The sequence below is a fragment of the Stegostoma tigrinum genome, chromosome 12, assembly GCF_030684315.1.
Source record: "Stegostoma tigrinum isolate sSteTig4 chromosome 12, sSteTig4.hap1, whole genome shotgun sequence".
Classification (NCBI taxonomy): domain Eukaryota; kingdom Metazoa; phylum Chordata; class Chondrichthyes; order Orectolobiformes; family Stegostomatidae; genus Stegostoma; species Stegostoma tigrinum.
The window spans coordinates 7,940,050-7,964,043 of NC_081365.1; the positions used below are offsets into that span (position 1 = coordinate 7,940,050).

The 23,994-nt window shown below is 47.6% G+C and overlaps 1 protein-coding gene across 8 annotated transcripts in view; it reads right to left on the reverse strand.

The window, feature by feature from the left end:
* Nucleotides 1-847: 847 nt before the first annotated feature.
* The window catches only part of LOC125457153 (nuclear receptor-interacting protein 1-like), a 117,477-nt gene continuing 94,330 nt past the window's right edge, over nt 848-23,994 (reverse strand). For 7 of the 8 annotated variants that reach the window (XM_059650130.1, XM_048540982.2, XM_048540980.2 and 4 more), the window contains one exon: nt 848-8,001. In XM_059650130.1, coding sequence (XP_059506113.1) covers nt 3,835-7,572 — 3,738 coding nt within the window. In that variant the 5' untranslated portion in view covers nt 7,573-8,001 and the 3' untranslated portion in view covers nt 848-3,834. Of the gene's footprint in view, nt 8,002-10,727; nt 10,796-23,994 lie in introns of those variants that run through there. The other variant, XM_048540984.2, reaches the window with a different exon arrangement.

Below are 23,994 nucleotides of genomic sequence, written 5' to 3' on the forward strand. Positions count from 1 at the left end.
TAGCCCTTTCATCGGGGGAAGTGAAAAGAAAGCACAAAGACCACAGAACTTTGAAATAAGAGATCATCAGTTGTGTGACTCTTTGATCTTTTACTTATAACTTCTGTGTTCTGTGTGTTTCTTTCTCATTTCACCTGATGAAGGGGCTACGCTCCGAAAGCTTGTTTTTCAAACAAACCTGTTTGACAATAATCTACTGTCGCGTGACTTCTGGCCTCTCTTTCAAAATAGTGCCCTGCTTTCTCTTATGCCCACTTTAAGGGGACGCAAAGGCCTCGTGGCATTTTCACCGGAGTGTAATCCAGAGAGTAGGTGACCCAGGTTCAAATCCCACCAGAGCAGATGGTGGTATGTGAATTCAGTCAAAAAAAAATCTGGAATTATGTATGAAATGATAACCATGAATCCATTGCTGATTGTTGGCAAAACCCATCCGTCCCCTTTAGGGACGGAAACTGTCTTCCTTACCTGGTCAGGCCTACATGTGACTCCAGACCCACTACTAAGTGCCCCCTGAGCATTTAGGGATGGGCACTAAATGCCAGCCTAGCCAGCAACACCCTTATGCTATGAATAAATGAAAAGAAAAACTGGAGGGGCAGTAAAGGCCTCACCTTTACAACGCATCCAAAAAGATGGCTCCTCTGACAATGCATCCCTCAGGAGCAGGACACCATTCCCTAATTTACCGAATCCCCGTATTTGCAGCACTACCCATTGACACTTGGCAAGCGGCTTGGTCCCCATCACCAACTAGTCACCCCTCTCCATGGATGCCAAGGTGAAAACGGAACAACATGGGAAAAAGACAGACTATGTAAAGGCACCAAAATTAGGGATGCACACCTCTCATTCCAAAGTTTATTCATTTTTTTGCAGAGTACAAAAGAAACTGGTACAGTTCTCACGGTTTGTATTAGATCAGGCGTAACATTGTCTAAAAGACCAAATAAACACAAAATACTATTTGTACTGAAATATTATTTTTTAAAAATCTAATATTTCCCATCGTTTACAGTGCATTCGTTTTCAACAAAAAGAAACCAAATTCTTCGTATTTACACAAAACTGAATTCATTTCTGTCAAAAAACAAAACTGAGGAATGGCACTCGGCTCTCAGCTTTCACTTGGGCTGGCAACTGGAATCTTTCCTCAGAGGCCCGAAGGTAACTGTTATGTGGAAGAACTGTTACCCTTGGGAAAGTAATTGGAGCATTGCCATTTACTGTCCAAAAATACTCACCTTAAAAACAAAACAGGGTTTACACTGCATCATCCCGTGAAAGCTGGGACTGACGACAAATAATTAATCACCTAAGGAAGTCTCGTGTCTGCACAAAACCTTAGTTGGAGCAGGAAGACAATGAGAGTTTCGACAGTCTGTGACATCGCCTCATTGTTGAGATTGCTCAGTGGAAAAATCCTTGCGTAAAGCCCTCGTGGCTCCCAGACTTGGAAGCCGAGATGATGACTGTTTGCTGTTCTCACTTCCCCTGACCTCTGCTGGCTCCCTCTCCCAAAGCCTTGATTTCCATCAGCTCCCTCAAGCCGCAAACCCCGACTCTGTCTGGTCTGTGAGATGCATTACCTCTAATTCTGCTGCACCCCTGACTCCTCGTTTGTCTTTCTGACCCAGAATCCTGACCCTTGCTGGTTCAACCAGTTGGTCCCCAACACCTACTGCTCTCTGCTGCACCTAAAGGCCCGATTCCTGTTGGTCTTGTGAACTTTAAATCCCGGACACCGAAAGCTGTGTCAAAACGACAGTAGAGTATCATACTCAGTGGCAAGCTTCTTAGTCTTTTATCTGAGCTGTGCTAAGAAAGCTATAGGCTGTGGAATACCAACTCAATATCCTCATCCTGAATTCCAACTGAGATTTTGTGCAAAAAGTAAAAATAAAACATCAAACACGGACTCCCATGAAAACCGAGTGTTTGGTTAAACTGAAGAATCATGCGGTGGACAGCAAGGGAGCTTGGATCATCAAGATTTTCATGTTTGAATTAAAAGAGAAAAAAAAACATGGGTCTGTTTCTGTGCTGTAAATCTCTATGACTCTATAACATAAATAAATAGGCTCACCCATGTATGAGAGCAGTCTCCCATGGTGGGGGAGTAGCAGGGGAAAAGTGTGGGATTCCGGGAATGAACATTGCTCGAAACACTTAAAGGGAAAGGACATTTAACTTTCAGAATACACCCTGCTATCCACTTCTTCAGTGACAGGCCACACAGGTACAGACAATGTACACACAATGTACACAGACTGATCAAGTAAGTTAAAGTTCGATTATTAAGACATTAAATTCTCTTTTCATCTCTCCTTTTTTTAATAAACACATCACATTTTTTGTGCATAGGGATTCCACATGCTTTTCATTCCATGCGGTTCTTAGAGTTAGAGGGAATTAGTCTTCTATTTCTTTTAACAACCGAATTGGACAAAATATGCATATATAACTATACAATATTTTTAACATTTGCAAATGCAGCTACATGCAACACAATATAGGCATCTTCCCCCATCCAGCATACAGACACAGACTAGGTCTGTGTGTGTATACACACACGCTCGCATATACACACACACACACACACACACACACACACACACACACACACACACACACACACATACACACACACACTCACACACACACACACTTTTTACATACAATTTACATTACAGCAAGAACAGAGGAAGGTGGTAACATGATCCCTCGGTGAGAGAAGGCAAGTTAAAATTTCCAGTGGAGGGAATTACTTTTGAGAAGAATGACCCTGCTCAGAACAGACGATAAACCGGAGTTGCAGTATGAATAAAACAAAATAAAAGCTCATTTGAGTCGGCTGATTGTCCACCTGGCACCTTATGTCCCAACATGTTTCATTAAGATGCGTATTAACTCACAAAAAATATTAAAATTCATTCCAATGGCCAGTGCCATTGAGAGATTGCAACATGTCCATCCACCCTGCCAAACCAACGCTTACAGAACCAAAACAAACATTTTGTGCCACAGACTGACAACGTTGTCTCAGAAAAATCAAAGGGGGCACAAAAAAAGTTGAAAAAGGTGTTACGTGCAGAAGAAAAGAGGAGAAACAAAGGGAAAGAACAAATAAAAAGCAGTCAAAATGTACGAACGTGAGTCGCAAAGTGACATCCCTGGGATAGGGTTGGCGTTCTGTGGAGGGTATGGGGCCAGCTCGCAAGGAGCAAGCGGTGTCCGGTTGGGATCGTTGCCAGGGAGACCAGGTGCAAAAATAATTCACAAGGAACAGGCTTGGGTTGGGGGAGTAGGGTGGGGGGAATGGGGTGAGCAAGGGCCATTTAAGAGCCCACCAACTGGTGCCAGCATCTCAAGGAGGGATGGCAGGGCTCCCAATGGGGGTGCACGGTACTTGGAGCCTATGGCACCTTGAACATGATTATCAGTACAGGTCATGACAGGGAAAAACCAAAAACAAATGGCAACATCCTCATTATATTCATTTTATATATATGTACATATATATGTGTGTGTGCAGATACATATGTGTGTATATATAAAATTACCTTATAAAAACTGGTGGATCCCAATATCTTGGCATTCCTGGCAATAGATACAAGTTCCAATCATGCCAGCCAACAAGCTGCCTGTTAGCGCTGATATACATATATATCTATATTATATACACTTATACATATATATTATATATGCAGCATTTGTCCTTCTATCTAGCTGACCCAGATTGTATTGCACAAGACTTGGTCTAATGGACAAGATTGTCTTCTTGCTTTAATTCCTGCATGTTCTCTTGATTTCCTCTCCATCCCGATGTCCCACTCAGTCGGGCTCCCGCTTTATGGCTGCCACTTTCTCCAGGATGCCGCAGGCATTTTCATTCAGATCCGGTGGCCCACCAGGGGCCGGGCCCTGGAGGCCAGTCAGCGAGTCCTCACGGGGCTCTGCTTTGACCGTCCGGCGACCGGGTAACACCCCGACACCGCCACCAGGCTGCTCGGCCCTCTGCCGTGGCGGAGGCTTCCTTCTCCTGTCAGCCTCTGCAGGGCCTCCTTCCCCTGCTCTGGCCCAGGAAGGCACCAGGCCCAGGCCACCCCTCTGCAGCATGTAATACAGGATGGGGTTAGTCTTGGTCAGCCACGGTGGCTCAGTGGGCATTCCGATGGAAGACGCCTGGCGCTCCGGCTCGGATTGTGCTGGGATGGTGGCAGAGGCAGGGTTTTCCACCATGTAGTCTGCAGACGAGCCAGCAGCGGGTAAGACCCCGAGGTACCTGGCAGGCTCGAAGGCCGACACAATCTCATTCTGGTTGCCATTGAGCTGCTCGGATGGGCTGTAAAAGCGAGCGGGGCGGTCTCCTTCCAGCCTTCGGTCAGGCCGGGACCCTCTGTCACTGGCAGAGCTGCCATTGTGAAGAGTCCTGTGCCCAGGCTGCGCTTTGATGCCATTCTCGGAGAGGAGGAGCTGTTTCAGGACATTGAAGCCTTGGGGATCCTTCACATTACTTCGAGACTCAAACTCCAAACCGTTGCCAGGTTGGGAATCCAGCAGCCTGGTGGCACAGACCGGAGAGCCGCTCAGGCCATTGGCTGCCTCTTGGGATGGGAGGTCGTGGCTGTTCAGCCCCTCGCTCCGGTCAACCATCTTGTGTAGGTCATCCAGTTCGCTGGGCGGTGTGGGTGGAGGCTTCCTCTTCTTGGGAATGTTGCACGGGCTACTGGAGCCAGAGACTGGTGTCGGGGCCTCAGCAAGACTGCCAGTGGCCGAGTGCTGACTGAAGGCGTAGCTGCCCAGGGTGGCAGTGTTGTCCCACTGCAGAAGTTGGCTCAAGACGCCCCCTTTCTGACAGGGGTGGCACTGAGCTCGCAACAAGGGCACAGCAGGGCTAGCCACTTCTTGCTTCACCCTGCCCAACGTGAAAGATGGGTGCTTCTGCTCGGTCTTGCTTGGCATCAGAGGCTGGCAATTGGCACTTTGATCCATTGGTTCGGCAGTGGAGGGGAAGCCACCCTCTTCTTCAATGGGCTCAGTCTTTACCTTGACCATGCATATCGGCTCTGTTTCGGCAGCTTGCCCGTTGCACTGGGTGCCCGGTGGCTGGGGGCCTGCCAAAGTCTGGTGGTCTGCTGGTCTCCCATGCAGAGTGCCCACTGGGGCCTTGTCCTTCTTGGGGGTCCTCAGCAACAGCTGAAGGACACTGCGTCTTTCGAGAAGGTTTTCGAGATCAGAACTGGGCACTGGGCCAGGCCGGAGCGGTCGCCTATCTCTCCTAGCACTGGGTTCTGACTGCTGAAAACACGCGGGCTTGGCTGACCGACTGAACGTGAGGCTGCCAGCGCCCTCGCCCATCCTGGTCTCCACCGAGGATAGGACAACATTCTTGTCGTCCATGTCTGCTTGGGTGGTTTCTGGTGACGTGTGAAAGCCGGTGTGTGCCAGGTCCTGCAATAGCTTGCTTGCACTGAAGGAGAAATTGGAAAGCCGGCTCTCACTGGCTAGTGGCTGGCGTGGGGCATACTGGCTATTTGCTGCCAACTCTGTGGGGACGAAGTGTTTGGAAAACTGGTGAGCTTTGGCCAACTCGGAGGGGAGCAGTGGTTCCAGGGTGCGGTGCCCCTTGGCAGCTTCCAGCTGCTGTGGGAAGTGTTGGAGAGTCTTCGAGGGCTCGCTGCTGCTAGCCAGCTTCCCTCGTTGGGCCAGCAGATGGTGGGTGCCGTCACTGGCATGGCACAGGGGCGGAGGTCGGTGAGCAGCCGGAGTTGATGGGCTGCGGGTCATCTTCACTACGGCACTTTGCTCTGCCGTTTGGAAAGATGAAGACAACGAGGAGGATGAGGAAGATGAGGATGAAGAGGAGGAGGAGGCGGAGGCGGAGGAGGAAGGAGGGAAGTGTTCCGGGCCCCTGGGCCTCTGACTGAGAGCCATGCCAGCGACTGAAGCCTCAGGTGTTGTAGCAATGCTACTGGGACGTTCAGTCTTCAGCTCCGGGGCTTGTGGTTCGGGAGTGCAGTTCCCTCTCGCTCCGTTCTGGTGACCCAGAAGCAGTTGGAGGAGAGTGACCTTCTGGTGGCTCTTTGACTCGGGCCCATTGCGGTCCTCATTGGCTTCAGGGCTCCGGACCCTCGGGCCTTTGGGGTTCCAGCTGAAGAGAAGAGACTCGGTCATTTGCTCCAAGCTGCGCGAATGGAGGGAAATGGGCTCACACATCCTGGGCTTGGTGGACAGATCCATGGGCGTACAACTGGAGCGAGAGCTGTCGTCGCTGCTGTAAGTCTCCTCCAGGGAGCCGGCCTCCTGCTTCACTGACTTCTCCCAGGCCGGCAGACGGTAATCGAAAGCGGGGCCGCCCCTCCTCTCCGCTCCCAGCCAGCGGTGGCCATTGGTGGTCTCGGTACTAGCGTCGGCTGAAGACTTGGGGATGTTGTTGGTGTTGAGGAGGTGCATGAGCAGGCTGCTGCTGTTATTGGGGCCCAGGGGTGACCTGTCCCGCTCCCCGACACTCTTCTCCCGGGCAGCGGATGGGGTCCTGGTGCGACCCGCCAACCTCAGCGAGTGCTCAGGGACCCCCGGGTTGCCCCGAGATGCACTGCGGCGATGCCCATCCTTAGAGGGGTGATCCTGAGCTGGGTCGCGGGGTGATGAGGGCTCAGCCACTTTCTGGTTGGCGATGGCTGCCAGCCTCTGGCTGGCGGAGGGGTGAGGGGCACGGGCACCCAGCGAGTGCTCCCGGGTATACTGTTGCAGCTGGGTGTCGCTCGACAGCAGCAAGGCCAGCTGGCTGCACGCCACGCTGGGCTTGGGCGAACCATTAGACCGGGCACCGTTCTCCACCATGCTAGCCACCGCCCTCAGCCGGGCCGAGCAGGAGATGGGCTCAGCAGCAGCGTGACGATCCGCCGGGGAGCTGGGAAACCTTGGACGCTCGGCAGGGCTCTGGTAGAGTCCATCTGGCTCCTTGGGGAGGTGCTCGCTCTGGCTCGGCTCTCTGCTCTTCAGTAGGGCCCGCAGGTGGCTGGACACCAGGCCGTAGCTCCTCAGGTCATCCTCGGGTGGGCTGCCCAGGCTCGACGCCTGGCTCAGCCTGGGGGCACCTGCTTGCTGGGACAACGCTACGTTTTGCAAACGGGAGCTGAATGACTGCAGCAAGGAGGCCAGCAACGTGCTGTGCTGCTGCTGCTGGGCTTTTCCCAGCTCACCCTGTTTGGCAGTACCCTCCTGATCACTCGACTGGAGCCCGTGGCCACACACTCTTCTCCGCTTGGCACCGTCGCAGGCCTCAGCTTGTAGCAGCCTGGCCTTCCTCACGTTCAGCGTGGAAGCAGCTTTTGAAGCCCTCTGCTGGGACGGAGAGACAACAAAACCTTCAGCACCCCCTCCCCCCGTCCCACTGCAGTGACTGTCAGAGCTTTTGCAGGCAGCACCTTCCTTCTCAGAGGTGCCCTTTGTGGGTGGGGTGCCCATGCTGCCCACGGATGCTTGATGCATTAAGACACTCTCGAGGTACGTTAACACAACTGAATCCTGGTGCATCTCAGAGCAAAGCTCCTCTCCATGGGTCATGTTCAAACAAAACCAGGAAACACAAAAAAAAGGAAGATGCAAAACAAAAAGAATCTTGCTCCTGGATTATCAGTCCATTTATTCACATCCTGGATTAGACTGGGTATCCATTTCAGCTAATGATGCTTGAGAAGGTGTTGACGAGATTGGAATCTGGGAAGGCCATTCCTAGGATTGATGGTAGGGGAAGGTCCAGCCTCCAGCTCAGCAAAGAACAAGGTCTTTCAGTTTGACAATGAAAGAATTGGAGGTTGCAGTAGATCCCATTTCTCAAAGCCCCAGGTGTCCTGAACATAAACAAGCCGAGTGCCAACCGCAGGATAGGAACAGAATTCCCATTTGTAGCCCTTTCCGGAATATTCGGAAATCCCCAGTGGATCAAGCCTCTGACGCTTTCCTCGTTAACTCCATATAATGGAAAAACAACACCTGTAAACCAAAAAGAAACCAAAAGTGAGAAACTGCCAACATAAGACAATGAAATTAGATTCTGCCCATCAGCTTCAAAATTCCATTGAGACGACAAATGAAACATGCAATGCTTTTTAATTCCATTGGCAACATCAAACACTCCAAGGACAGGGTCAGCACAGGCTTAAGTACAGAGTAAAGCTCTCTCTACACTGTCCCCATCAAACATTCCCAGGACAGGGGCAGCACGGGGTTAGATAAAGAATGGAGCTCCCTCCACTCTTTTTAAAACGGTAAGTCCAAAGTAATGATGAAGCCCCTGTTGGGCACTGTATCAAATCAAAACACAAATTAACAGTTGAATTGGAACCTTATATCATGAAACAAAAACTTCATAAACTGGAATAACATTGTCTGGGGTGATTGATTGGTTGACTTATTGTTGTCAATCAGTGTGCCGAGATACAGTGTAAAGTAATAAAATGTGAGGCTGGATGAACACAGCAGGCCAAGCAGCATCTCAGGGGCACAAAAGCTGACGTTTCGGGCCTAGACCCTTCATCAGAGAGCAGTGTAAAGTGTTGTTTTGCGTGCTATAAAGGCAGATCACACCGTACAAAGTGCACCAGGGTATCTGATAGAGTAAAGCTGCCTCCGTACTGTCCCCATCAAATACTCCCAGGACAGGGACTACACGCAGTTAGATACAGATTAAAGCTCCCTCTACTCTTTTAAAGTGAAAGTAAAGCTCTGTTGACACTGCCCCCACCAAATACCTCTGGGGCAAATACAACATGGGATCAGGTACAGAACAAACTTCCTCTGCGCTCTCCCCATCCCAAGATTGGTGCAGACAGGGTGAGATACAGAGTAACGGTCCCTGTACCTGTTTTAAATAGACAGTAAAGCCACTTAACACTGTCTCCATCAAAAATTCCTGGGACAGCTACAGTACAGGGCTAGATGTACAGTAAAGTGCCCGCCACACTGTTCTTCTCAAGCATATTTAGAACTTAACAGAGTAATTGTTGCTTTTGCCTGCTTTAAATGTTAGCATTAAGCTTCAAGCTCTAAACGTTAATTTGTTAGGCCATAATTGTGATAATTCATACATCTGTTACACTCACACTCCTGCAGCATCCCTCAGTGCCAACGCAGTTGGATGGCTGTTATGTGTTGTACTATCGTCAGCATGTACAGTCTACAGAGGAAGAGGGCTTCTGCCATTAGTCTGGTGCGTATTATCCATACTCCAGGTGTGCCAGCTCAAAGACCAGTGGGCACAAGTTTAACGCAGTTTAGCGGAGACCTGAGGAAAAATCTTTTCACCCACAGGGTGGTAGAAATATGGAACCTGGTGGAGGCAGGTACTCTCGCTACATTTAAAAGCATCTGGGCAAGCACTTAAAATGCCAGGGCACAGCAGGCTCTGCACCAGATGCAGGTTAACGGGATTTGTTTAGTTTGCTAATTGTTGGTCAGCAGAGACATGGTGGGCCGAAGGGCCTATTTCTTTGTTGCATTACTCTGTATTTCACTGTGCACGTCACTACAAGGCTAAACGCAGCCTGGTAGGGAAAATTCTGGTAACTTTAATTGCCGGGGTCAAAAGACGTTATAGTCCAACAGGTTTATTTGAAATCACAAGCTTTCGAAGCACTGCCCCTTCGTCAGGTGCAGTGTCGGATGATTGGCCTGTTTATGGCTATCATGTAATGGTGAATAATCAGATCAACCACCAAGGAAATTACAGGCCAGGTTTATGGATGGTTTAAAATCCCAGACTACATAAAGCTTGGTACACACACTGAATCAACACTCTCAAAGCCCTGGGTATTATCACTGATTAGAAACTGAAATGTACCTGGTATACCGATAAGGATACTACAGGGGCAGGTCAGAGACTGAGATTTCTGAGGTGAGTAACTCACCTCCTATTACACTTGGAAAGCTCATGGTCTCTAACATGCAAAAAGGACAAGGCAACAGATACCCACAGGTAACACCACCTGCAAATTCCACTCCCCCTCCCGACTTGGAAATAAATCACCCCTCCTTCACTGTCCCTGGTTCAAAATCCTGGAGCTCCCTCCCTAAACATCATTGTATCCAAAAACTGCAGCAGTTCAAGACAGAAGCTCATCACCACTCTTTCAAGAGGCAATTAGGGATGGTGGATCAGCTGGACTAGTGAGAAATGCCTGCAATGAACACAGAGAAATATCCTGCATCTTTCCACTGATCCATCCCCAATTTTGATATTCCACCAGCGACAGCTCCTCAAGATTCCTGGTTGACACACCATATTTCTCAAACACAGCCTCAGGGATCCACAAGTGACTGAGGGTGTTCCCAACACACTTCCATGGATCTCACATTCATAGATTGTCCAACAGGCTCTTCCTCTTTCACTCACTCTCAACTGAAACTGGACCTGGCACCAATCAACAACAAATCGAAAGGTCAGCAGGGGGTCCCAGGCAAGATGATGGACAGTTTGTTTCCCAGCAGAAGCAAAGGGAACTGTGCTTATTCACTACAATTTGCAAGAGAAGTGGGGTCAAAAATCAACACAACAGCAATGCTAGCATTCACAAAGAGGAGATATCAGATAAGAGGCTGTGCTGTCATCCCTCATCATCCTCGAGCAGAAAGGCCAGAATGCAGCATTAAATTCCCAACAAGCCTGCCCCCGAACCCTTCTGAGACTCAACATGGAGAAACTGCTCTGGGTTTTGCCTCACATTATCGCAACCTGCCAGAGATCGAGATTCTCAATGCTCCTGTGCAGTGAGCTTTGTAAACCGAGACCCTTCTTGAAGGTTCCAAACTCACACTCTAAGCCTTGCCTCGATCCCGCCTGCCTAACCAAGCCGGTAAGCACAGGAAGGAAGTTCAAGTTAAAGCATAAACACATTCATCCTGACGACAGTGACTCACGGCCTGCTTATGGTTTGTAGCTCTGCCAGGCCAAAGGAGCTGCTGCTTCTGTCAAACGTGACCTCATTCAAGCCAGGGGCTTCCGCAATGTCTCATCTGCCCCAACCTCTGCTCCCTGCCAAAGGTCACTTCTCTGGCATTGAACCAATCGGCGTTGAGCACTTGAAGGGAACACCCTAATTGTCGTTTTTAAATCCTGAAACTAAATGTCCCCATGTTGTGCAGCCAGCTCCCACTGCCGACTCTCGTCTGGCTGTGTCTCACAGGGTTTCAGACATGACTCATTGTGGGGAGATGTCTCGTTTCTAAGTCAGGGAAGGTTATTGGGGGTCAGGATTCCACTCCAGGCAGCAGATTATAACATGCTCGGCTGACACAGCCAGCGGAGCCCTGAGGGAGTGTGACAAGTCCAGAGGCACTGCCTCTCAGGGGGGCTGTCAATTTGCCCTCTCACGTTTGGGAAAAACCATCTAGGAAATATCCTCAGCCATTGTTTACACCTCAACCAGCAACAGTGATAAAAGAATCCAGTCATTAACATTTGTTGCGCACACAAACACACACACACACGCGCGCATATACTCACACACACACACACCCAAGCGCACACACACACACATATACACAGACACGCGCGCGCGCACACACACACACACACGCGCGTGCACACACACACACACACACTCACTCACTCACTCACTCACTCACTCACTACAGCACAATAGTAACTCGTCTTTTATTCATGGGGAGAGGGCAACTCCAGCCAGGCAGCATTTATTGCCCATCTCTAATTGCCCAGAGGGCAGAGGAGAGTCAACCACGTTGCTGCAATTCTGGAGTCACATGCAGGGCAGACCACGTAAGGATGGCAGATCTCCTTCCCTAAAGAACAACAGTGAACCAGATGGGTCTCACAACAATTGACAATGGTGATTTTTAGGCTCTAAATTCCAATTTCTTTGATGGAATTCAAGTGCCACCCAGGATCCAATCCCAGGCACCCCCACCACCCACAATAACCCTCCCCACCCCAAGAACATTACCGGGGTCGCTGGATTAATAATTGAGTGATACTGCAACCACGCCATTGCTTCCCGCTTCAACGACTATTAACCGGCTGGGAAATTCTTCTGAAAGAGTGGGGCTACAGAAAACAAAGACATACAAGTATTGACAAAAAAAATTAATGGAGAGAGGAGGTAAATGTATTTGAATCAACGAGTTATGTTCTAGAACATGCTGCTTGAAAGGCTAGTGCCGGCACATTCAGTTGCAACATGAAAATCACAACTGGAAGAAAGTGATTGGAAAGGAAACAACAGCAGAGCTACGGGGGAAAGAGCGAGGACAGTAGGACTGATTGGATGACTCTTGTTAACCGGCGAGCAGCCACAATGGGCTGAATGGCCTCTTTCCCTGCTGAAACGGCCCGTGAAGATTTCAAAGGAAACGTGAAGGAAAGTCACTCATAAAACTCACCCAATCAATACAGAGAGAGGCAGAAACTGCCAGTGAAACTGACATACTTATTAATAGAGGATGGAAACTACTGGAGCTATTTTTGAGCCAACAATAGAAAGACGTTGAAGTCAGAGAAAGTTGTGCCTTTACTTACTGTGCAGGCATAATCTTATGAAGGGGCTGAAAACGCATTGGTGAACCGGGGAGATGTCTGGAAGCTGTGACTCGCACTGAAGAGAAGTCACTGCAGTTCTCACCCTTCTGGCACCAAATGTGCACCAGCACAAATAAACCACTTTGCAAATTGCAGCCAGCTCTCTGCTTCAGAGCTGCTGAAACACAGAAGGAAGAGATTGCCTTCTGGAGTATATATATAGGACTGAAACTAGGCAGCAACTCATAGAGTGATGAAGGAGACTCATTAATCTGCAATCACCAAATCTTTCTTTGATTCGTCCAATTATCTTCCCCAGACCAAAGTCAAGTAATAAATCAGCAGCAAGCTTTCCAGTAAGCTCCAATTTTTTTGGAGGCAAGCAAAAGGATTTTCTTTTCGAAGCACAGAATCCCTACAGTGCACAAAGAGGATAATCGGCCCATTGAGACTGCACTGACCCTCCAAACAGCATCCCGCCTACAGCCACAACCCTATCCCTGTAACCCTGCATCTCCCATGGCTAACCGAACTAGCCTGCATATCCCTGAACACTATGGGCAATTTAGCATGGCCAATCCACCCTAACCTGCACATCTTTGGACTGTGGGAGGAAACTGGAGCACCCGGAGGAAACCCATGCAGATACGGGGAGAATGTGCAAACTCCACACAGTTAAACATCTAAGGGTGGAATTGAACCCGGGTCCCTGGTGCTGTGAGGCCATTTTATTTTTGTATTTTATATTTTTTTTCCCCTGCAGTGCTGCGGGGAGGAAGAGCTGACTGGCATTTATGTGACACCTTCCAAAAGCCCAAGAGGTCACAGTGTACTTGACCATCAGGTCTCTGAAGTGCATTCACTCTTGTAATACAGGAAGACTCAGCAATGAATTAGCATATAGTCAGTCCCCACCCAAGAGGAAAGTGATATTGACAGGAGCTGAGATTTTGAAACAATGTTATATCTGAGACATAAATATTGCTGAGTACATTGTAGGATTGGCCTGGGGGTGTGGGGGGGGGGGGGTAGCGGGCAGGGGTGCGGTGACATGGCAAATTGTTGCCTGCTTTACCTCTGAATTATCAGATTTTATTTGGATCCAGCTGAAGATGCATCAGTTTCACATCCCCAGCTGTCTCTGCAGTGTTTCTCTGAGTTACACCAAAATTGTAAGACGTATGAGCAGAAGTCGGCCATTCAGCCCATCAGATCTGTTCCATCACCCACTGAGACCACGCCTGATCTGATAATCCTTAACTCCACTTTCCTGTCTGGTCCCCATCACCCTTGATGCTTCACCGGTTTAGTGTTCATTTCTATTCACTCAGGGGATGTGGGTTTTGCTGGCTGAGCCAGTATTTACTGTCCGCCCCTAACTGCCCTTCAGAAGGTCGTCATGAGCTATCTTCTTGAGCCATCGCAGTCAATGTGCTGTAGATAGACCCACAATGCCCTTAGGGAGCGAATTGCAGGATTTTGACCCAGCTACACTGAAGGTACGGTGATATTGTGGGGAACTTGGAGGTGATGGCATTCCCATATATCTGCTGCCCATGCCCTTCCAGATGGAAGTGGGTTGTGGCTTTAGAAGGTGCTGACTGAGGGTTGTTGGAGAATTTCTGCAGTGCATCTTGTCGATAGTGTACACTGCTGCTGTGGAGTGTCAGTGGTGGAGGGATTGGATGTTTGTTCGTGCAGTGCCAGTCAATTAAATATTCGGTCTACATCAGCCTTCAAACAACCCACCTACCCAGCCTGACATTTAGTACCAGCTGAGAGAAGAAATTTCCCCACATCTATCTTAAATGTGTCCCCCTGATTGTGAGATGTTGCCCTCTGATCCTAGGCTCTCCCACTAAGGAAAACAAACAACCTTCAAAATCTCCCCTTCCCCACTGCATCCCAAAACCAGCCCAGCTCGTCCCCTCCCCCCACTGCATCCCAAAACCAGCCCAGCTTGTCCCTGCCACCCCAACCTGTTCTTCCTCTCAACTATCCCCTCCTCCCACCTCTAGCCGTACCTCCATTTCTCACCTACTAACCTCATCCCGCCTTCTTGGCCTGTCCGTCCTCCCCGGACTGACCTATCCCCTCCCCACCTATACTCTCCTCTCCACCTATCTTCTCCTCTATCCGCCTCCCCATCTCTCCCTATTTATTTCAGAACCCTTTCCCCATCCCCCTCTCTAATGAAGGGTCTAGACCCGAAACGTCAGCTTTTCTTCTCCTGAGATGCTGCTTGGCCTGCTGTGTTCATCCAGCCTCACATTTTATTATCTTGGATTCTCCAGCATCTGTAGTTCCCATTATCTCTCCCATAACTGTTCTGAGAGGTTCCCTGAGAATTTTGTACATTTCAGTAAGATCATCTCGCAATCTTCTATATTCCAATGTGTACCGGCCCAAACTGTTCAACCACAGTCCCTCCATATCTCAGATCAACAACGTGAGCCTTCTCTGGGCTGCCGGTATATCTCCCTTAAGAAAAGGGGCCCGAAACTGTTGACAGTATTCCAGCTGTGGTCTGACTGCGTATAGTTTCAGCATTGGCTCCCTAATTTTATACTCCATTCTGTTAGAAATGAAGGCCAATATTCCATTTGCCTCCCAGGGCTTGAAATGTGAGCCAGAGTGTGTGTTCTAAAGCCAAGTGTGATGCCTATGGGCCTCAGCGAGGGTAAATGAGAGTCGGCAGGAGATGGAGGAGCGGGGAGGGGAGACATAATTCTAGGCAGAAATGCAGATTGGGGTAACATGTTAAAAATGGGCTAGATGGTGCAATGGAAGAAAAGGACAAAAAAGGTGCTGCGAAAGGATGCCAACTGCAGCCAAAAGCACAGAGAACAGCTTTGCTAACAAAATGACACCCACACAGTGTCAACCTCAAAAACACTGTGGTTTAAGAAGCTAAGAAATGAGGGCACTTTACTGAGGCGAGTGACCTCGATACAAAAGGGTTGGCCAGACATCGAGAATGTTATAGAACGGAAAGAGGCCATTCATTCCATCATGGATAGTAAGAACTGCAGATGCTGGAGTCGGAGACAACACAGTGTGGAGCTGGAGGAACACAGCAGGCCAGGCCGCATCAGAACAGCAGGAACATTGATGTTTCAGGTCAGGAAAAATTCTTATGAAGAATGGTCCCAACCCAAAACATCAGCTTTCCTGCTCCGCTGATGCTGCTTGGCCTGCTGTGTTGCTCCAAGACCACAGGGTATTCATTTCATCATGCCTCTCCTGGATCTTTCAAAAGAGTGAACCTATTTATTCCCATCCTCCCTGTGCTCTATCCCAGAGCTCTACAAATATATTCTCTCCCACATTTATCCAGAACTTCTTCCCACCGTCCCATCAAGCAGCACATGCCGTCCAGATCACAACGTCTCATTGTCTATGAAGTAGGTTCCTCCGTCTTGGTCTTTTGGCAATTATTTTAGACTTTGTACCTTCTGGATATTAAGACTCCTGCCACTGGGTATAATTTCTCATTACTTATTCCAGCAACATCATTGAGACAGTCTTGAACAGACAAAGGTTTAAGAAAGAAAACAGGCATATCAAAACCCATCAGGCACATTCGGGCAGATCACTTGCTGCCTCACAGCGCCAGGGACCCAGATATTTCAGATCTGCTGAGTTTCACCAGCAATTTCTGTTTTTGTTTCAAATCTGCAGTTCTCGGTTTTACTTTACTGTCTCTTGCAGTGCTTGCTTCAGCGAAACCCATGCCACTCAGCCCCCGTGTCCTCAAAGTTTGGATTGGCATTAATGGAGCAAGAAAACAAGCGATGCCCTTCTCTAGGTCTACTGGGGACAGGCAATAAATCTGGCTCAGCCAGCGACACCCACATCCCAAGCAAAGTGTAGATTTTTCTTCAAAAAATGATTAGAAGTAGTGGGAAGAAGATATCAGGGTTCACCAGGAAATAGCATGGTTTACACATTGAGATCAGATATTGCTGCCCCTGAGCCTACAGATTAAAAGCTCATTTCCAGGACACAATGGGCAGGAACCCAGTAAAATATATTTGTATAGCATTACAGCGATAACATGGCTTTTAACCGTCCGTCCCCATTGAAACATTGTCTAAGGAGTTGGGAAAGGAAAGGCCATTTCAAACAATCCGTGTAGTGAGGAAGCAGGCCATTCGGGCCATCAGGTCCACACTGACCCTCCGCATATTATCCAGCCAGAACCCTACCCTATCCCTGTAACCCTGCATTTCCCACGGCCAATCCACCTAACCTGCACATCTTTGCACTGTGGGAGGAAACTGGAGCACCCAAAGGAAACCCATGTAGGCAACAGGGAGAATGTGCAAACTCTGCACAGAAAGTTAGTCGCCTGAGGGTGGGCTCAAACCCAGGAAGCTGGTAGCAACAGTGCTAACCACTGAGCCACCACACCATTATGTAACTAAGCTAGTGCAGCAAGTGACTCATGGGTTGAAAGCTCCAGAAATCAGTCCAATGGGAAGTGGGAACCCAAATTGCCTTCCACAGCATCCGTCCATATGGCTAGGCAATGGGAACATTCATGATACCTGTCTCCCTGGGATAACCTCAGCTGCTGTTAATTATTCATAACTTCATGGCCATACATCACCCTGACTCATAAGTTGTACACCACCTTATCCCCAACATGAACTATAACTGGAAAGTCCATCAGAAAGGTTTACTTCTGTGCCTAAGGTCAATCCACACAGCAGTGCAGGAACAAACCGACACAGCACTGGCGGCCGCGTGCAGCACTTCACTGTGGAGGGGGTGCTGTATTATCAAAGGCACCCAATTTCAGGTGCAGTGTGAAACTGATTTCCTAGCTTCCCACGGCGGGTGGATGCAAAGTACTACGTGATACCATTTCAAAGGAGACAAGATTGTAATCCATTCTCCAGGCCATATTTAACTCTCACAACAAGTAAATTCTGCACTGCAACCAAATTATTGTTTGAGGGAGGTGACTATGTCCAGTGACACTGTGATTATCAGTGTGAATAAGCACTGACTCTGTACAGTTACACAGTGAGTGGCCCTCACCCGAAATAAGGCCTGATACTGTACATTTACACACTGAGTGACCTATATCCTGAATCAACACTGACTCTGTACAGTTACACAGTGAGTGGCCCTCACCCGAAATAAGGCCTGATACTGTACATTTACACACTGAGTGACCTATATCCTGAATCAACACTGACTCTGTACAGTTACACAGTGACCCTCACTCTCAATAAATACTGACTGTGTACAGTTACACAGTGAGTGACAATCACCCCGTTGAATAAACACTGTGTATAGTTACACTGTGAGCAACTTTCATCCATTTGAATAAACACTGACAATGTACAGTTATACACTGAGTGACGCTTGCACTGAATAAACCCTGATTCTTACCAGTTACACGGTGACTCCCAGTGTGAACAAACACTGGCTTTGCACAGTGACATAATAAGTGGCCCTCACCTTCAATAAACACTGACTCTGTACAGTTACACAGTGAGTGACCCTCACACTGAATAAACACTGACTGTATAGTTACACACTGAGGGACCCTCACACTGAATAAGCACTGACTGTACAGTTACACAGTGAGGGACCCTCACACTGAATAAGCACTGACTGTACAGTTACACAGTGAGGGACCCTCACACTGACTAAACACTGACTGTATAGTTACACAGTGAGGGACCCTCACACTGAATAAGCACTGACTGTACAGTTACACAGTGAGGGACCCTCACACTGAATAAGCACTGACTGTACAGTTACACAGTGAGGGACCCTCACACTGACTAAACACTGACTGTATAGTTACACAGTGAGGGACCCTCACACTGACTAAACACTGACTGTATAGTTACACACTGAGGGACCCTCACACTGAATAAGCACTGACTGTACAGTTACACAGTGAGGGACCCTCACACTGAATAAGCACTGACTGTACAGTTACACAGTGAGGGACCCTCACACTGACTAAACACTGACTGTATAGTTACACAGTGAGGGACCCTCACACTGACTAAACACTGACTGTATAGTTACACAGTGAGTGACCCTCACACTGACTAAACACTGACTGTATAGTTACACAGTGAGTGACCCTCACACTGACTAAACACTGACTGTATAGTTACACAGTGAGGGACCCTCACACTGAATAAGCACTGACTGTACAGTTACACAGTGACCCTCGCCCTGAATAAACACTGACTGTACAGTTACACAGTGAATGGTATTATTGTGGTCATTAATCCAGAGAGCCAGATAACGTTCCAGAGACCCAGGTTGAGACTCACCATGGCAGATGGTGGAATTTGAATTCAATAAATTTCTGGAATTAAGAGTCTAGTGACCATGAATGCATTGCCGGAAAACCCATCTGCTTCACCAATGTCCTTTAAGGTAGCAAACTGCCATCCTTACCTGGTCTGGTCTACATGTAACTCCAGACCCACAACAATGCGTTCACTCTTAACTGCCATCTGGGCAACTGGGGATGAACAATAAATGCTGCCTAGTCAGCAATGTCCTCATCCCGTTAATGAATAAAAAAAACTCTGCTGTAAAGACACTGACTCTGTACAGTTACACAGTGAATGACCCTTACCCTGCTGAATAAGCGCTGACTCTGCACAGTTACACAGTGAGCCTCACTGAATAAACACATTCTCTGTACAATTATATAGGCACCCTGACCCTGAATAAACAGTGACTCTGTACAGTTACACAGTGATTGGCCCTTACCCTGCTGAATAAGCGCTGACTCTGTACAGTTACACAGTGAATGACCCTTACCCTGCTGAATAAGCGCTGACTCTGTACAGTTACACAGTGAGCCTCACTGAATAAACACATTCTCTGTACAATTATATAGGCACCCTGACCCTGAATAAACAGTGACTCTGTACAGTTACACAGTGATTGGCCCTTACCCTGCTGAATAAGCGCTGACTCTGCACAGTTACACAGTGAGCCTCACTGAATAAACACATTCTCTGTACAATTATATAGGCACCCTGACCCTGAATAAACAGTGACTCTGTACAGTTACACAGTGATTGGCCCTCAGTCTGAATAAACATTGATCCTGCGCATTTTTATAGTGAGTGACAATCACTTGGAATAAACACTGACTCTGTACAGTTAAACTGTGACGCTCGCTCGAAATAAACACTGTCTGTGTACAGCTCCACAGTGAGTGACCATCACCCTGTTGAATAAACACTGACTGCGTACAGTTACACATTGAGAGACCCTCACCCTGAATAAACACTGACTGTACAGTTACACATTGAGAGACCCTCACCCTGAATAAACACTGACTGTACAGTTACACATTGAGAGACCCTCACCCTGAATAAACACTGACTGTACAGTTACACATTGAGAGACCCTCACACTGAATAAACACTGACTGTACAGTTACACAGTGAGAGACCCTCACCCTGAATAAACACTGACTGTACAGTTACACATTGAGAGACCCTCACACTGAATAAACACTGACTGTACAGTTACACATTGAGAGACCCTCGCCCTGAATAAACACTGACTGTACAGTTACACATTGAGAGACCCTCACCCTGAATAAACACTGACTGTACAGTTACACATTGAGAGACCCTCACCCTGAATAAACACTGACTGTACAGTTACACAGTGAGAGACCCTCACCCTGAATAAACACTGACTGTACAGTTACACATTGAGAGACCCTCACCCTGAATAAACACTGACTGTACAGTTACACATTGAGAGACCCTCACCCTGAATAAACACTGACTGTACAGTTACACATTGAGAGACCCTCACCCTGAATAAACACTGACTGTACAGTTACACATTGAGAGACCCTCACCCTGAATAAACACTGACTGTACAGTTATACATTGAGAGACCCTCACCCTGAATAAACACTGACTGTACAGTTACACATTGAGAGACCCTCACCCTGAATAAACACTGACTGTACAGTTACACATTGAGAGACCCTCACCCTGAATAAACACTGACTGTACAGTTACACATTGAGAGACCCTCACCCTGAATAAACACTGACTGTACAGTTACACATTGAGAGACCCTCACCCTGAATAAACACTGACTGTACAGTTACACATTGAGAGACCCTCACCCTGAATAAACACTGACTGTACAGTTACACAGTGAGAGACCCTCACCCTGAATAAACACTGACTGTACAGTTATACATTGAGAGACCCTCACCCTGAATAAACACTGACTGTACAGTTACACAGTGAGAGACCCTCACACTGAATAAACACTGACTGTACAGTTACACATTGAGAGACCCTCGCCCTGAATAAACACTGACTGTACAGTTATACATTGAGAGACCCTCACCCTGAATAAACACTGACTGTACAGTTACACATTGAGAGACCCTCACCCTGAATAAACACTGACTGCGTACAGTTACACATTGAGAGACCCTCACCCTGAATAAACACTGACTGTACAGTTACACATTGAGAGACCCTCACCCTGAATAAACACTGACTGTACAGTTACACATTGAGAGACCCTCACCCTGAATAAACACTGACTGTACAGTTACACATTGAGAGACCCTCGCCCTGAATAAACACTGACTGTACAGTTACACAGTGAGAGACCCTCACCCTGAATAAACACTGACTGTACAGTTACACATTGAGAGACCCTCACCCTGAATAAACACTGACTGTACAGTTACACATTGAGAGACCCTCGCCCTGAATAAACACTGACTGTACAGTTACACATTGAGAGACCCTCACCCTGAATAAACACTGACTGTACAGTTACACATTGAGAGACCCTCGCCCTGAATAAACACTGACTGTACAGTTACACATTGAGAGACCCTCACCCTGAATAAACACTGACTGTACAGTTACACATTGAGAGACCCTCACCCTGAATAAACACTGACTGTACAGTTACACATTGAGAGACCCTCACCCTGAATAAACACTGACTGTACAGTTACACAGTGAGAGACCCTCACCCTGAATAAACACTGACTGTACAGTTATACATTGAGAGACCCTCACCCTGAATAAACACTGACTGTACAGTTACACAGTGAGAGACCCTCACACTGAATAAACACTGACTGTACAGTTACACATTGAGAGACCCTCGCCCTGAATAAACACTGACTGTACAGTTATACATTGAGAGACCCTCACCCTGAATAAACACTGACTGTACAGTTACACAGTGAGAGACCCTCACCCTGAATAAACACTGACTGTACAGTTACACATTGAGAGACCCTCGCCCTGAATAAACACTGACTGTACAGTTATACATTGAGAGACCCTCACCCTGAATAAACACTGACTGTACAGTTACACAGTGAGAGACCCTCACCCTGAATAAACACTGACTGTACAGTTACACATTGAGAGACCCTCGCCCTGAATAAACACTGACTGTACAGTTATACATTGAGAGACCCTCGCCCTGAATAAACACTGACTGTACAGTTACACATTGAGAGACCCTCACCCTGAATAAACACTGACTGTACAGTTACACATTGAGACCCTCACACTGAATAAACACTGACTGTACAGTTACACATTGAGAGACCCTCACACTGAATAAACACTGACTGTACAGTTATACATTGAGAGACCCTCGCCCTGAATAAACACTGACTGTACAGTTATACATTGAGAGACCCTCGCCCTGAATAAACACTGACTGTACAGTTATACATTGAGAGACCCTCACCCTGAATAAACACTGACTGTACAGTTACACAGTGAGAGACCCTCGCCCTGAATAAACACTGACTGTACAGTTACACATTGAGAGACCCTCACCCTGAATAAACACTGACTGTACAGTTATACAGTGAGAGACCCTCACCCTGAATAAACACTGACTGTACAGTTATACATTGAGAGACCCTCGCCCTGAATAAACACTGACTGTACAGTTACACATTGAGAGACCCTCGCCCTGAATAAACACTGACTGTACAGTTACACATTGAGAGACCCTCACCCTGAATAAACACTGACTGTACAGTTATACAGTGAGAGACCCTCACCCTGAATAAACACTGACTGTACAGTTATACAGTGAGAGACCCTCACCCTGAATAAACACTGACTGTACAGTTATACATTGAGAGACCCTCACCCTGAATAAACACTGACTGTACAGTTACACATTGAGAGACCCTCACCCTGAATAAACACTGACTGTACAGTTACACATTGAGAGACCCTCACCCTGAATAAACACTGACTGTACAGTTACACATTGAGAGACCCTCGCCCTGAATAAACACTGACTGTACAGTTACACATTGAGAGACCCTCACCCTGAATAAACACTGACTGTACAGTTACACAGTGAGAGACCCTCACACTGAATAAACACTGACTGTACAGTTACACATTGAGAGACCCTCACCCTGAATAAACACTGACTGTACAGTTACACATTGAGAGACCCTCACCCTGAATAAACACTGACTGTACAGTTACACATTGAGAGACCCTCACCCTGAATAAACACTGACTGTACAGTTATACATTGAGAGACCCTCACCCTGAATAAACACTGACTGTACAGTTACACATTGAGAGACCCTCGCCCTGAATAAACACTGACTGTACAGTTACACATTGACAGACCCTCACACTGAATAAGCACTGACTGTACAGTTACACAGTGAGTGACCCTCACCCTGAATAAACACTGACTGTACAGTTACACATTGAGAGACCCTCGCCCTGAATAAACACTGACTGTACAGTTACACATTGAGAGACCCTCACACTGAATAAGCACTGACTGTACAGTTACACATTGAGAGACCCTCACCCTGAATAAACACTGACTCTGTACAGTTACACATTGAGACCCTCGCCCTGAATAAACACTGACTGTACAGTTACACATTGACAGACCCTCACACTGAATAAGCACTGACTGTACAGTTACACAGTGAGTGACCCTCACCCTGAATAAACACTGACTGTACAGTTACACATTGAGAGACCCTCGCCCTGAATAAACACTGACTGTACAGTTACACATTGAGAGACCCTCGCCCTGAATAAACACTGACTGTACAGTTACACATTGAGAGACCCTCACCCTGAATAAACACTGACTGTACAGTTACACATTGAGAGACCCTCACCCTGAATAAACACTGACTCTGTACAGTTACACATTGAGACCCTCGCCCTGAATAAACACTGACTGTACAGTTACACATTGAGAGACCCTCGCCCTGAATAAACACTGACTGTACAGTTACACATTGACAGACCCTCACACTGAATAAGCACTGACTGTACAGTTACACAGTGAGTGACCCTCACCCTGAATAAACACTGACTGTACAGTTACACATTGAGAGACCCTCGCCCTGAATAAACACTGACTGTACAGTTACACATTGAGAGACCCTC